The sequence below is a fragment of the Cebus imitator genome, unplaced genomic scaffold, assembly GCF_001604975.1.
Source record: "Cebus imitator isolate Cc_AM_T3 unplaced genomic scaffold, Cebus_imitator-1.0 Scaffold334, whole genome shotgun sequence".
Taxonomy (NCBI): Eukaryota; Metazoa; Chordata; class Mammalia; order Primates; family Cebidae; genus Cebus; species Cebus imitator.
The window spans coordinates 1668166-1684834 of record NW_016107649.1 but is presented as its reverse complement, the minus strand read 5'-3'; the positions used below and the strand labels follow the sequence as shown (position 1 = coordinate 1684834).

The window sequence follows — 16669 nt, the reverse complement described above, 5'->3', positions numbered from 1 at the left end:
AAAAGAAAAACATTCTCAATGTGTCTGTGTAAAACATTCTTATTCTTTGAAGGTTCTTTATTAAGCATTAACTGTGTCCATGACTTTAGTTATATGTTCTAGCCAAGATTTGGTCAAAGATTCTGTCAGTGGCAGAGAGGTGAATTTGTGACTTGACTCAGAGAATTTCAGATTTAACAAGAATTGATTGGTCACATATTTGTAATGTGGTGAGCTCTATGCCAAATGGAGTAAGTAAGGCTAAAAGAAGCAAAATAAACGTGAAAGAAACAGTTCCTGCTCTTGGGAAGCTTAAAACTAATGGCCCAGACAGGATGTGATATAGAAAACTATGAAATAACAATTCCCGAAGTGTGTGTGTGTGTGTGTGTGTGGTGTATGTACAGTATATGTATGTGTGTCTCACACACATACATATTTAGTGTGTATAAATAGTATGTAATGTTTGTATAGACTATGTATATATATACTAGACTACACATATTTGAGACTAGACTATATAGTTTATATATATATAGTAGTCTATATAGACTACGATAGCCAAGGTGGATCTGTTCCCCAGCACACACCTATGTCAGGCAGGATAGAAAACATATATAGCATACTATATGTAGAGACTACTATATATGTAGGATACAGTATTATATATATATGGTCTAGACTATATATTATTACATATATATCTATGTATACCTAGTTTATATATATAGCATACTATATATAGGCTACTATATATAGTATCTGTAGTATAGTAGAATATGTAGTATATATAGTATAGTATATATATATATAATATACATAAAGTCTATATATTTAGTCTGTCTATAGTATATATATAGTCTGTATATCTGTATATATATATATAGTCTGAACTATACAGATAGCATAGTACATACAGACTATTATATATAGTATATATAGTATACTAGGATATGTATAGTATATATAGTACAGTATATACATAGTATATATGGCCTATATATAGTGGTCTACTACTATATATAGTCTATATAAAGAGTAGTCTATATAGACTACTATATGGCAGTTTATATATATATAGTAGTCTATATAGTATGCCGTATATGGTCTAGTCTATATATATATACATAGTCTATATATAGTATATTAGTATATATAGTATAGTACGTAAATAGTATATATAGTCTATATAGAATAGTCTATAGACTCTATATAGTAGTCTATATAGTATGCCGTATATGGTCTAGTCTATATATATATACATAGTCTATATATAGTATATTAGTATATATAGTATAGTACGTAAATAGTATATATAGTCTATATAGAATAGTCTATAGACTCTATATAGTAGTCTATATAGTATATACATAGCCTATATACAGTAGTCTTTATGGACTACTAGTATTAATATACCATATATATATATATAAAATCTAGCCTGCTTGATGTAGGTGTGTGTTGGGGAACAGATACACCTTGAATGCCAGCCAGTTAACCACCTGGAGACAATTTGGAGAAACAATGAAGAGCTGAAAATCTCTTTTGTTTTACTCTCCAATTTGCCAAACTTCTATGGAGTACCTATTGTTTCTTAACACAGGAGATACAGAGGAAGAACAAAGAATATACGCTTTTTACATAGGCTAAGGGCAAAGGGAATTAACTGTGTGACTTTTCCTAGATGTCTTCAAGTCATGCATGGTTCAGCTCTTAGAATATGCATCTATTGACTGAAAGTTGCTGGAAACACTGACTCACTCACTCCTATGAGTCCTGACTGTGACATATTTTCCCTGAACCATTTCCAGACCCTCCCTGCTGTTCTCTCTGCTTCCACTCTTGCCTCATTACAGTCCATAATTCACACAGCAGTCCTTGGCCTTGGACACCAAGGTGGTGAGTAGACAAACTCTTCTTTTTCTCTGAAAGGTTTCATTAGAAATTCCTAAGGGTTGATGGACCAACTATTCACATGTACCTGTCATTACCTTTAACTGCTGAAACATCCACATGATCTTGCTCCATTTCCCATGGTAAGTTCTCACAGCCTTCATGTGCTTTCATTGTAGTTGCCACAAAAAGTCCTGCAGCTGAAGAATACACTGTTAATATTGAGATCAGTTTTGAAAATGCATCCTTCCTGGATCCTGTCAAAGCCTACTTGAACAGCCTCAGTTTTCCAATCCAAGGGAATAACACTGACCAAATTGCCGACATTGTGAGCATAAATGTAACAACAGGTGAGTGAGAGACCCATTGTTTCAGAATAAATGATTGGATGTCATGAGAAAGACTGAGCTCCTGACTATCAGAGCAATATTTTACTCAGTAGGCAAGTGAAATGACTCACCAGGACTGATGTGTGAGCCTATGACTTCAAAGCCTTCCTGAATGAATCCTCTATGAGTAAACTCTGCAGCCAGAGGTTTCTTATGTTAAGGGGTGACCAAGGGTTTGCTTGGTAGTTTGTATGATGCTTGTCATAAAATGGTCCCAAGATATGGCCAGGTCCTTTGTGATAAACTACTGGGTCCTCTTCCCTTGGGCAGATAAGCTACTGGGTCCTCTTCCCTGAATCCTCTTCCCTTGCTATTTCAATGGAATATATTCCATTGATGTAGAACCTATAATGCCAAAGAGAAGGGCATTTGGTACTTACTAATATCTTGAATATATATTACTAATATCTTGAATATTAGTAAGTACCAAATGCCCTTCTCTTTGGCATTATAGGTCAGGAAATAGGAAACAAGTATGTACCTGCATCAGAAGTAAGGCGTTAAGCAGAACCTCTCAGGACATAGACTGGATTTTCTGGTTGCTAACTATTTTTCCAGGTCATGCTAGCTTCCCTATGTCTCCAGAGACCATCATCCAAGATTTGGTATACAGTAGATGCTGTGAGAGAGGGCTTCCACTTGTCTGATAAAAGCGTATTGCTTTTTAAATTGGAAAGATGTTGGGTTTTATTATTCTACAATGAGGTTGAGAAAAATAGATGTTGGGTTTCATTATTCTAAAATGAGGGCAAGAAAAAAAATCTTGTTTTTGAAATTCTTCTTGAATTTGCATATTTCAAATAGTTCATCCCAATGTCAGTACATGCATTTTAATTTTTGATTCTTAATGTATGCTACTTGAAGTCATAGCTCCCTTATCACTCCTTTTGGATGCTATTTCCCACTGAATTATACTATTAGCACTAATTTCCTTGTATTAGTGGTTTTCCACTAACTGAGGGTGATTCTCAGTCACCAATATGCAGTTATAAGTCCTTCAGGAGCAGTGAGCTTCTGTTGTGTTTCCCACTCTTTATCCATAGAACATCTCACAAAACTAGGGTACTTTGGAACATACATAGGAATCACCATTCTATGTTTCCACCCAGCACAGATCTGTTACCTTTAGAATAAATTACTGGATAGATTTTTAGTCAATTTTGCTTCCCAATTTTTTAATGGAAACCTTTTGGTGTCTTTGTAGGTGCTAGTAAGAGAATCCAGTAAACGCAACAGACCAACAAGTATAAAAAATAGTTTATTGTTGAACAACTTGTAATTATAGACACCTGAGCTTTAGTTGTGAGTTTACCTTACATACTTTCAATATAAACATATTAACAAACTTTCTCTGATTTTTTTCTGCTAGAGGTGGGATGTCTTCAAGAGGCATCACTGTTTAACCATCTGAAAAACTTGGGTTAACAAGCTTCTTAATTAGAATGCATTTGACCTTGGAAAGTTAAACTTATCCTTCCAGAAAGACTGATCATTCACACATAGAAGGGGTGAATCCTTTCTGATTGTGAACTATGAAACAGGTTTGACAAAAGTGGATGCTTCAACATGGCAGAGAGAGCCTGAGGCTCGTGGACCTCAGGACCTGCAGGGAACAGCTAAGGGGAATTGTCCACAAAGAGGAAGGGAATGAGATGGGTGGGCAATGAAGGTTAGGCCTACTGACCATGGCAGTAATGTTGAAGCATCCAAACTTTCACCATCCTCCTCTTTCCATCCTTCCCTCGCCTCATTCTTCCAACAGCTTACCTTATGATTCTTTGGCAGTAATGACAAATAAAAAACTGAGGATATTTAGAATTGGACAATGTACGTAAAGCACCAATCAATATCTGAGATATGGCAGGTGGTCTGGAGGTGGTAACTTTTTCCATTCTTCTATGGCATGTTTGCATTTTATGTGGGACTCGAAAGTTCTTCAACTACTCCTCCCATAATCCTCGCTCACAAAACAGAAAGCAACAACAAAATTGCTTTAACGCTGGAATTTCATGTCAGTAAGAGAGAGATTTCAACAAGTGGGATCCTGTTGGCTATCCTCATATTGCCTCCAGTGGACACTTAGCTTCTTTGTTAGCAGCTCCAGTTTCTTCTGTTCCTAATTCTCCTGCCCAAGTGCCACCCACTTCTGGGACACGGCTGCATTAGTGCCCAAGGAATTAACTGGAACGTGTTGTCCCTCCTATTTCAGAAACAACTATTTGATGACTTCCCTTTGGGTAGTCACTCCATGGGACTTTGCCTGGACACCCATCTGCAGAACAAACAGCTCTCAAAGATGTGACTTTGGTCCAGCTTTGGAAATTGATTCAAAACACTCTTATTTCAGAGCTCCAGTGAGAACAGAGTTCATGTAGGCTGTTCACATCTGACTTGATATGCAGAAAGCACAAATTTACTTGCACTCTATATTTGTTATCTATTGATGCATAACAAAGTCTAAAACCTAGCATCATAAAGTAGCATTTATTATCTGAGAGTTTTTAAAATCATTGTATTTATATTCGTTAAGAATTAAGATGTAGAAGGTGGAAGTACTGATGCGTATTGGTAATAACAGTAATATAAAAATAAACTTCCATATATATATAAATTTATTTACCCTATAGACTATATATACAATAGTCTACAAATAGAGGTATGCGTTACATACATCCTGCTGCATTTAACATATAGAAAGAAAGCATTGGTCCTTGTTGCTCACTTCTGGGAGATGAAAATGCACTAAAGCCATGAAAATCACTCATTGCCAAGCCAACTTTGACCCTCCTTTTATACAATATATAGGCGCAGAGATGAACCAGCCCCAATCCAAAGGCTCTCACCTAAATTTGAGAATGCTTATTCCTTCTCGCTGGGGTTTCCATCAAGACAGGACCTCTTGTTTGCCTCCACAAGAGTGTGATGTAAAAGGACATTTTTTTCTTTTTGTCTTTGTGTCCTAAGTGGGGTTTTTATGGTAATGGAAAAAAAAAGTTTAGTTCTCTTATTAGAAGATAGACTGCTTCAGAGTTTTTGAGGGTCAGAAATCTTAGAGCAACTTAGCTGGGTGGTTCTGGCTCAAGGTCTCTCATAAGGTTGTAAGTAATCTATCAACCATTGCTTTTGTTGTATGAAAGCTCAACTGGGGCCAGAAATCCATTTCTTTTTATTTTTTTTTTTCCTTTTTTGAGACAGGTCTCACTTTGTTGCCCAGGCTGGAGGTAGTGGTTGCAATCTCAACTCACTGCAACCTCAACCTCCCAGGCTCAAGCAATCCTCCCACCTCAGCCTCTTGAGTTGCTGGCACTATAGGTACACACCACCACTCCCAGCTAATATTTTTGTGTTTTTTTTGTAGAGATGGGGTTTTGCTGTTTCCCAGGTTGGTCTAAAACTCCTGGGCTCAAGTGATCCACCTACCTCAGCCTCACAAGTGCTGGTATTACAGGAGTGAGCCACTGTGCCTGGACTGGAAAAGATATTTCTAAGTTCACTCATGTGGTTGTTGACATGCTCCAGTGTCTCACTAGCTATTGGCTGCAGACCTGTTCCTTGCCATGTGGACCTCTCCATGATGTGTCTTCATGCCACAGCAGTCAATTCCCCCAGAGTGAAGGGAGAGGGAGAAAAAGAGAGAGCAACCAAGAGGAAAGCTATAGTGTTTTTAATAACCTAATCTTACAAGTGCTATGCCATCATTTCTGCCATATTCTGTTGATTACATAGACTAGTCTTAGTACAGTGTAAGACGGTACTACAAAAGAATGTGAATACCTAGTGGTAGGGATGGTCAAAGGCCATCTTGGAAGTTGGATACCTTATACTTATCATCATAGACACCTGGTGGCTATTAACTATTAGGCATGACTATCTAAAAGATGACCTAGTCATTTGTCACTCAACCGTCACAGCAGTCATCTTTCAGATTGTCGTGGTTAATAGCATGGTGATGCATACATGCAAACATCAATTTCATGCAGTGCTATTGAACTTCTCAGAAAGGTAATATAAAGTCAGATGAGGATTTTCTTGAAGAATGAATACCTGCAGGCTATAAATGCAAATATGGTGACCACCTTTTCCACCTTCTCTCTCCTTGCTGTTCTGGTTAACTATAGTCTGCAGACTTGCTGGAAATGAAATCTGGTGCTCCTGTGAGACAGGCTATGGGTGGCCTCGGGAAAGGTGTCTTCACAATCTCACTTGTCAAGAGCATGATGTCTTCCTCCCAGGGCACCAGTGCAGTTGCCTTAAAGAACTCCCTCCCAAAGGACCTTTTTGTGAGCTTCAGGAAGGTAAGTAACTGCTCATTAAATGCTCTTTGAGTGGCTATTGAACATCGGTGTATGGCCAGGCGCGGTGGCTCATGCCTGTAATCCCAGCACTTTGGGAGGCCAATGTGGGTGGATCACCTGAGGTCAGGAGTTCGAGAGCAGCCTGGCCAACATGGAGCAACCCTGTCTCCACTAAAATGCAAAAATTAGCCAGATTGTGGTGGTGCATGCCTGTAGTCCCAGCTACTCAGAAGGCTGAGGCAGGATAATTGCTTGAACTTGGGAAGCGGAGGTTGCAGCAAGCTGAGATCATGCCGAGCACTGCAGCCTGGGAGACAGGGGGAGACTCCATCTAGACAAACGAACAAATAAAAACAGTATACAAATGTTTCTGCTTTGTGTATACTCAAACACTAACATGATATTTTAAAATATTGTCCTATGTTTTTCAACAGACGTTACCCTGAACATGAGAGTCAGATTAAATGTAGGCTTTCAAGAAGACCTCATGAATACTTCCTCTGCCCTCTATAGGTCCTACAAGACCGACTTGGAAACAGCGGTATGTTTTGACCCCAAGAGCCTCTTAGCCAACAAACTTTGGTCTGAGCTGAGTCTATTGCATTCACAGTGAACAGTTGCTTGGATCTGTCAGAATTTACTGATGGGGATTTGTTATTCTTTTGCATCTGAGATGGCAAATTAATACATGCTCAAATCAAATCATGTTTAGGGGACAGTGTGGCATCACCTTAACCTATAAGTAGAAGTTTTTCTCAGGGTGGAACTGGTTCAGGTAAGATTTGGTGGCGTCAATTCACTAAAATTTATTCTGAGCCCCAAGAACCTAGCCTACAAGCACCAGTTAATGCGTTTCTATTCTTCACGTATCACATGAATGAAACCTCTAACAACTTTTCGGCAGACCAACCCGTGGCTGGGCACAGACGGTTTCAAACCACTCTACACCAGCGGTCACTAGACATTCATACCTATGACAGATATAAATTTATTTGCATAAAAATGGAGACTATTTTACCAGTGTTAACTGTTTGCCAGCCACTATCTTAAGTGCTTTACACTGAGTTGATTCATCTAAACCTAAACACTTTGCTGGAGTTAACCTATTTCGAACAGAGCTTCCCAACGATGTGGCACAGATTATTATAGGTGGGCTGAGAAAATGACTTCCATTAACTTTTCTGGCAGCCAAGCCCTGCCTTAGGCTGTCAGCAGCCTCCTGCTCATCCCAGTGTGTCACCCAAATATTGTTATTTCCCATGAGTGCCTTGATGAAGTGCTGCTTCAGAAGAGCTCTGGGATATTTGATTTACATTTCTGGCATATAATATTTCTGCACAGCAGGATAATCCTCCTCACACACATACTATACTAAATTATGTGCTTTGAAAGAAAGAGAGAGTTACATAGCAACCACCCAGGTATCTGGCACACCAATCAATGCTGCAGTATGGCAGCCATGAGGATGCCTCTCACAGACCTCCAACTACAGGTCATGTCATGGAGCAAGGGCTGCAACTGCTGCCTCTGAAATCCATGACCATCATTGCTGCTCCCTACCAATGAAGGGGCACAGCACGTCTGTGTCTGGCAGACACTGGGACTCCTTGGAAGGCTTTAGTGAACCTTTCAGGCTCAGGCTCAGGCTAGGTTGCTTTTATCCAACCTCCCTTCCCTCTCTCTTTCCTTTGGGGGTCTGGTGACTCTCTCTGTCTTCCTTGCTCCCTCCACATTTTCTTTCCTAGGCATTTCCCTGAGTAAATTTTTTTGCGCATTTCATCTAGTTTGCTAAAAGGGGTCTACTTCTTGGAGGACCCAGGCTGACATAGATAGTTAGGAATTACTTCTTCAGAAATCTAATGTCCACAAAATTAACAAAATGGACAGAAGATAATTTTACCCAGTGTGATTAAGAATATGTGGTTTTTACTCTACTTCAAATATTTTGACCTACCTCTCTCTAGACTTTGATGTATGACACTCACCTTGCTTTATTTTTCAGTTCCGGAAGGGTTATGGAATTTTACCAGGCTTCAAGGGCGTCACTGTGACAGGGTTCAAGTAAGGCTATTGTAATTTGGTCATTTCTACTTTATGGCTGGGATCCATGTGGTAGTGAAGGAGGAAAACCCCCTAGAGAGGCATTATTCACGTGGAATGCTCAGCAGGACCAGTTTGGTAGAGGTGAAAAGAGTGGTTCACCCCTTACAGATGTACCTGTTTAAAAGGAAGAGAGAAGACTTGTGTTCATTCTATACACATGCAAATGTTTTTGCAAGCCAAGATAAGGGATAAAAGTTTGTAGTCCAGATAGTTCAGAGATATAAAAATAAAATAATGCCATGTAATGATGTCTTTCTACCAGAAGATCCTACTGGCCAGTCAGGACCATAGATTTGCATGCTGCAACAGGCAGTTCTTGCTATTTCGTTTTCCTAAGCAAGTAAGCCATAAATGTCTAGACTCTTCTAGGTCAGCTATTGTTTTACTGAACTGAGTGGTCTCTGTCCAGGTCTGGAAGTGTGATTGTGACATATGAACTCCAGACTACAGCACCATCACTTGACCTAATTCATAAAGCCAATGAGCGAGTTGTACAGAGCCTCAATCAGACCTACAGAATGGACGAAAACTCCTTTCAAGCATTTAATGGCAGTAAGTGAAATTGTTTAGAGATGGTCATGGTATTTATGGTTATGCTTAAACCTAGGAAATCTAGCTTATATTACAATGTCCTCTGTGAAGCTAGACACTCCAGTACCTGGCACAGGGGGTTCTGTACCATCTCCTCTTATGTCAGTGCCTCCTAATCTGACTAATGTCACTGTATCTGGGGTGTGCAGAAGAGGGGCACAGGGATTTTACAAGGGGGTCACAGAGCCATCTAGGTTTGTGGATTTTCTAAATTAACAGATCCAAAACATCCAAAAAAGTAAAGTTAGTATCATAGTAGAGATTTAAATATCCACAAAATGCAGCAATAGGAAATAGAGGGCCACTGTTTTAGAGCAGTAAGCCTCAGTGTAGCCCTCTGTCATCCAGGCTGGAGTGCTGTAGTGCCATCATGGCTCTCTGTAGCCTCTACCTTCCTTACCCAAGTGATCCTCCTACCTCAGCCTCTGGAGTAGCTGGGACCACAGGTGCATACCCCCATACTTGGCTAACATTTATTATTTATTATTTTTATGTTTTGTACAGATGGGATCTCACTATGTTGCCCAGGCTGGTCTCATACTCCTTGCCCCAGGCAATCCTCCCACCTTAGCCTCCCAAAGTGTTGGGATTACAAGCATGAGCCACCATGCCTGGCTGTGTTTTCACTTTTATCTGTGAAATGTCAAGGGAGTGATCTCATGGATTTTTACTGCCAAAACAAGAATAATAGTTACAGTTTCTCCAAGTTACCTCCCGATGTAGCTCTCTTTCACTGCTCCTATTTTCCAGACAAGGGTACTAAGGCTCAGCCAGGCTAAGCAATTTCCCCAGGGTCATACACTTACAGGTGGGACAGAACCAGGACTCAGATCCGAACTTATTGTCTGTAAAGCTCTGAATCTTCAAGAGGTCCAGTAGTATTAGGAAATTCTTATTTTTCAAGCAGACTTTATTATAGTTAATTAATTTGTTTTTACATTTCTAAATCATTCAAGACTTAGGTCAGAACTTTTAATAAGCATGAGATATCAGTTATTGATAAGAAGTAGTTGATATTATTCCAGTCAGTAGCAGAGAAACTTGATGTTTAAGTTAGTTTGTGTGTTTTTTTCCTAAGCAAATGTGCAATTTTCTACCACACTTTTTGAAGTATTGAAAATAGCTTTAAAATCTCCATTACTGCCATTAAGGAGCCATAGGGCAAAGACCCCAATCTGGAAACCCTGCACCTCCTCAGGGCTCAGACACCAGATGCATGGGGATGGAGTTAGGAGACACATTGCCTCAGCCTGTTCAGCACCACAGATGCTGTCAAGACCTCCAAGAGCCTTGTGGTGGTTGTACCTGGTGAGTAGGATCAATGACATTTATTTACTTTGGGATCTTAGTACCTTTTCCTTGGGTTTCCAGATGATATTAAGTTATCTGTCACACCAGAAATCATCTTTGAAGGGGACACAGTCAGTCTGGTGTGTGAAAATGACATTTTGTCCTCCAATGTGTCTTGGCGCTATAAAGAACAGGAGTTGGAAATTCAGAACAGCAGCAGATTCTCGATTTACACTGCCATATTCAACATGACCTCGGTATCCAAGCTCACCATCCACAACATCACTCTGGGTGATGCAGGTAGGTCTCCGTTCAATAACTGGTGTGAGGAATGAAATGAAGAGCTTGTAAAGATGCAAATATGTAATAGTGTTTTATGTAGATATGTAAATATTGTTTTTCTCTTTAAAGAGAAGTCTCCTGGTTCAACCTTTCAAAACTGAAAATTAATCACATATGTATTAGTTCATTTTCACACTGCCATCAAGAAGTACCTGAGGCTGGGTAATTTACTGAGAAAAAAGGTTTAATTGACTCACAGTTCTGCATGGCTAAGAAGGTCTCAGGAAACTTACAATCACGGCAGAGGAGAAGGGGAAGCAAGGCACGTCACATCTTACATGGCAGCAGGAGAGAGAGAGAAAGTCAGTGAGGAATTATGAATTGTCAAACATCTCATTTTAAACCATCAGATCTCATGAGAACTCACTCGCTATCCTAAGAACAGCATGGGGGAACTGCCCCCATGAGCCAATCACCTACCACCAGGGCCCTCCATGGACATGTGGGGATTACAATTTGACACGAGATTTGGGTGGAGACATACAGCCAAACCATATCACCATGGTATTAATTATTAATTAATTTTAAAATTAATTATTTTCATTATTTGCTCTATTATACTACATATTTTCATTATTTTGTTTTGGAATATAATATTACTTTATTTTTAATTTTCAATTGATTTTTAAAAAAATTTTAAATAGCTTTGTTGAGGACAGAACTGATATATAATAAACTGCACATATTTAAAAAGTCTTGACACATGTACACCTGTGAAGTCATTACCACAATTAAGAAAGTGAACATATTCATCATTCTCCCTGCCCTCACCAAATTTTCTGGTTCTCTGCTACTATCCCTCCTTTCTGCTTTCCCTTGTCCTCTGGCCCACCCTGAGCAACTATAGAAGCATAAGGCTTAATTCTTCACTAAGACTAGTGGTGAACCGGACACATTCTGGAATGCAATAACCCCTATTAGATGGGGCCATCTCCTTTTCTCTGCATGAGGAGGTGAACTGTAGACAGATGGCTCCTATCACATAGTTGTTGATTTTGATTTTATCACATGGTTAAATACTGTGGCAATATTATCCATCTTCTTCTAATTCTCCAAGTCTTTTCGATTTTTCTTTCCTACTTCTTCTGTTGTTATATTTCTTTCCTTATTAGCAAAGTCCCTGAGATATCTACCATTTCCTCAGAACATTTCTGTACCCTACTTTGTGGCATCAGAAATATCTGCACTTCCTGAATTCCTGAATGGTTTTTTAGGCATTTTTAGATCAAGTTTCAGATGCTTTTGAACATGATGCTTCATGAAGTACTGTCATGATCCATGACATGAGGGTACCATTCCTCTATGAAAATACACATATGTCGTAATAATATATATTTTGTGTATTGTATGCAGGTGAATATGTTTGCAAACTGATATTAGACATTTTTGAATATGAGTCCAAGAAGAAAATAGATGTTATGCCTATCCAAATTTTGGCAAGTGAAGAAATGAAGGTGATGTGCGACAACAATCCTGTATCTGTGTCCTGCTGCAGTGACAGTAACATTGATTGGATAAAAACAGAATGGAAGCAGGAAGGAAACATAAATATTTCAGGTGAGAATGTTAAATAAGCCCTTTTGCAAATAGGTTTTCGCCTCTTGGCCAAGTAAAAATGGGAGATATGGTGTGTGGAAGGGGAAATGTCAGATGGCTGCTATTTTCTGGACTTTGAACTGTGAAAAGGCATTAGGTTTAATGCCAGCTCCAGGCATTAGGTTTAATGCCAGCTCCAGCTTAGCCACTCTAGAGCAAGACTCCAAAAATATATGCACACAAGTGTCATGCTGTGGTTGTAGATGAGATCTCAGCAGCAGAAGACACAAGGGAGAAGGATCCTGATGACTTAGGTCCATGGCATTTTGCATTAAAAAAAAAAAGACAAGAAAATTTGTGCTCACCTTCCTTTCCATCTTCATCAAAGAGTTAAGGATGAGGTCACTTGTCGTTGAGGTCTGACTTGGAGCTTCTAATTTCTGTGTCTCTTCTCCTGGTGTCTGGTCCTTCTCACTTCTCTGTCTTTGTATCTATGCATACCTCAAAATTTTCTTTCTCTGTGTTTCCAGCTTTATCCCCCTCTCTCTCTATAGACCTGTTTGTCTCCCAGTCATTTCATACCAAGTCTGATCCTGTTAGCTTTTCTTTTCGATCAGAAATCTTACCTAAAGTTCCCTATCCTCCAGTTTATATTGATGAATAATAATAATAGTAATAAATTAAAACACTGTCTCTGTTTTGTTTAACAGTTTATAACCCTTTAAAAATATGTTACTGCTTTTTAATTGCTTGACCACAAATTAGAAGCATTTTATTTCTGATTTGCAAATAAGGAAATTGAGGTTTAGATTATATGGCTTATTCAAGGTTATCAAAATACGAAAAGAAAGAAAGAAAGAAGAAAGAAAAACAAAGAAGAAAGGAAGGAAGAAAGGAAGGAAGGAAGGAAAGAAGGAAGGAAAGAAGGAAGGAAAGAAGGAAGGAAGGAGGGAGGGAGGGAGGGAGGGAAGAAAGGAAGGAGGGAAGGAAGGAAGGAAGGAAGGAAGGAAGGAAGGAAGGAAGGAAGGAAGGAGAGAGGACTCAGCAAAGGTCTTGTTTCACAAAATCAGTATTTGTCTTGGCCAAACTATATGACACATGCCTGGTGGGCCAGCACTGGAATGAGCTAGTCAGGCAAAGTTAGGACAGTGTTCTACCTAGAAATTGCATAGAGCAAGATCCAACTCTTCTCTTAAGAAACAACAGTATAATGTGCTGATCTGTAAAGAAAAAGCCTTTTTTTTCCCATTTATTTATTTTATTGAATTTTAGGTTTTGGGGTACATGTGAAGAACATGCAAGATTGTTGCATAGGTACACACGTGGCAGTGTGATTTGCCGCCTTCCTCCCCATCACCTACATCTGGCATCTCTTGTTGGGGGGAAATAGGGGAAGAAAAAGTCTTTAAAGTAAAATGTGGATTTACACATGAAAGACGTTAGTGGGGTGAACCTTCCTTTTACAAAGCCTTAGCTATGGAACTATATTACATTTTTTTTTTTTTAATTATCAGAAAAAGAGCAGTGGCTCACGCTTGTAATCCCAGCACTTTGGGAGGCCAAGTCAGGTGGATCACCTGAGGGTGGGAATTCGAGACCAGCCTGGCCAACACAGTGAAACCCCATCTCTACTAAAAATACAAAAAATTAGCAAGGTGTGGTGAGGTGCACCTGTAGTCCCAGTTACTCGGGAGGCTGAAGCAGAAGAATCACTTGAACCTGAGAGGCCAAGGTTACAGTGAGCAGAGATTGCGCCACTGCACTCCAGCTTGGGTGACAGAGTGAGACTCTGTCTCAAACAAAACAAACAAATGAAACCCCATCAATATTCAGGCAAATTTTCCTAAGCACATGTATTTTGCAAAGCATGTTTCATCTGCAAGCATTTGTATTAGACTTCAAAGTACTCCGAAGAAGGTATGTGGTAACTGTTGAAAATATTGACACATGATACATGATACATGGAGTGACTTTCCTGATTTCTAAGGAAGACGAGGTGTAGGTATCCTGAAGAAACTGCCGGATGAAAGGAAGACTTACACAATTCCTGTGGTACTGGCTTAGAAGATTTCAAACCTTAAAGGTGAAAAACTTGCCTTCTGGCAAAGGAACCAAGAAGTCTGTGGCACAGATGCTTAGAGCGGGACAAATGACCGCAGAACAATGGATTTCCTGCCTCAGGGCTGGCCACCTGGGGACCTGCTCCGTGGCTTCTCTGATGAATTTAGCCTCTGCCCTGGCATCCTGCCCTTCTTTCTCCTGCCCTTGCTGCTTCCTCCCTGCAGCTCTCTTTTCCAAATTCCACAAGCTCAACTAACAACCATTTTTCCCGTTCTGTAGAATGCAAAAAAAGCAAAATAATTTACCCAAAGCATTTGGAAGTGAATAAATGACCTCCTCTCAGAAATGGTTGCATATTCAAAGCACTTTGGGAAAGGATAAGACAGAAAGGAAATAATCAGCAATGGCAGAATTTCTAACTTTAAGAGACTAAAATTCAATGAAGATTTCCTCCCACATGGGAAAAAAGTGAAGACGTATTCTGTAATGGGATCACCATGATCACAAAATAGTTATTATGGCAGATTCAATATATTCAACTCCTTTTTTTTTTTTTTTGAGCAACCTCCACCTCCTGAGTTCAAGCGATTCTCCTACCTCAGCCTTCTGAGTAGCAAGGATTACAGACATGTGCCATCATGCTCAACTAATATTGTACTTTTAGTAGAGATGGGTTTTATCCATGTTGGTCAGGCTGGTCTCAAACTCCTGACCTCAGGTGATCCGCCCAGCTAATTTTTGTATTTTTAGTAGAGACGGTTTCAACCATGTTTGCCAGGCTGGTCTTGAACCCCTGACCTCCGCCCACCTTGGCCTTCCAAAGTGCTGGGATTACAGGCAAGAACCATTTCACCTGGCCTCAACTCTGTTTTCAATGTTTACACTTATCACCTTGGTTTTTCTCCATTCCCCACCCAAAGTCTTGCAAAGTAGGTACCATCACAACCATTTTATAGAGGAAGGTCTGGGATGTCATCTAACTTTGAAAAACAAAATTATAATTGCATACTTGCTCTTCTCTAGAAAGCAAGGTATCAGCTTATTACCTGCATTCAGTATCTTCTGTGAAGAGCCTCTGTTTGCACAGCCCCAGAGGTGTTGTAGGAAACACAATGTTAAGGATGCCAGTTTGGAGGTCCTGCTTGTGGTTTCTGAGTTTGCCATCTCTTTGGAGCCTTTTCTCCACTCTTTCTCTGAATCTCAGCCTAACAGAAGTAGTTACTGTTCTCTGAACAAGACCTGCATTCCAATAACCATCACTAATGGTCATTGTTGGGGCAGGCCCTAGTCGGGTACTTTTCTAAGAATTTATGCATATTATCTCATTTAACCTTATAGTGGTCCTGGGAAGTAACTGCTATTACTAATCCCCAATTTACATTGGGAGAACTGAAGCACAGAGTGGTTAAGTGACTGTCTCAACAAGTAAGTGGTGGAGTTTGGGATCCAAAGCCAGGCAACCTGGGTACAGAGTCTGCAGATCTAATTATCACACACCCCTCCTCTCCATTCAGAGAAGAAATCTGTTTAAATAGTAACTCTGTTTATTAAAAAATGATTTGGCCACTTTGTTACTAAATAAAAGAGACAGCTAGGATGGCAACCATATGCTTCTCATTACAGGATCTCCTGAGATACAGATAGATTCTGTCTGCAGCAAATACGTCTTCAGGGTTGACAGAACCCAATGCCCAAGCGGGTCATCTGGAACAACAGTTGTCTACACCTGTGAGTTCATCAGTGGCTACGGAGCCAGAGGCAGTGCAGACACAAAAGTGACATTCACCTCTGTGGGTAAGGACTCTCCCTAGAATTTTTAGCCATAAATAGGTTGCACCCTAAATAAGTGCTGGCAATGAACTATGAGCAAAATAATGTGTGGTTAGGGCAAATCGCACAATGGGAGATAGAAATGGATTTCCCTCTCTGCCATTTAAATTCAGAGGGAGTCTTTTTAAAATTGGGAATGGTTGTGGTAGAGCACAGTGGTTGCCAGGAAGGAATCCAGGGCATTCTGTGAGTAAGGCAGGAGGTGGACTGGGAAGTAGGGTTTCGTTCTCGGGTTAGCCCTATTATCATTGAATTATGTGTAATGAGGATAATGTCCCTAATTTTCCCCTTTTCCCCCATTACCTCATTCTCCCATTCTTGAATTTCAACAGCCTGGCTCACTCCCCTCTACCCCTCAAC

The 16669-nt window shown here is 39.8% G+C and overlaps 1 protein-coding gene across 7 annotated transcripts in view; it reads left to right on the top strand.

The window, feature by feature from the left end:
* ADGRF5 (adhesion G protein-coupled receptor F5) overlaps positions 1-16669 on the top strand; it is a 100197-nt gene that overhangs the window by 63417 nt on the left and 20111 nt on the right. For all 7 annotated transcript variants that reach the window (XM_017505153.2, XM_017505157.2, XM_017505154.2 and 4 more), the window contains exons 4-11: positions 2052-2222; positions 6380-6556; positions 6991-7097; positions 8559-8617; positions 9069-9211; positions 10622-10840; positions 12236-12439; positions 16103-16273. In XM_017505153.2, the coding sequence (XP_017360642.1) occupies positions 2052-2222; positions 6380-6556; positions 6991-7097; positions 8559-8617; positions 9069-9211; positions 10622-10840; positions 12236-12439; positions 16103-16273 (1251 nt within the window). The remainder of the gene's footprint in view (positions 1-2051; positions 2223-6379; positions 6557-6990; positions 7098-8558; positions 8618-9068; positions 9212-10621; positions 10841-12235; positions 12440-16102; positions 16274-16669) is intronic.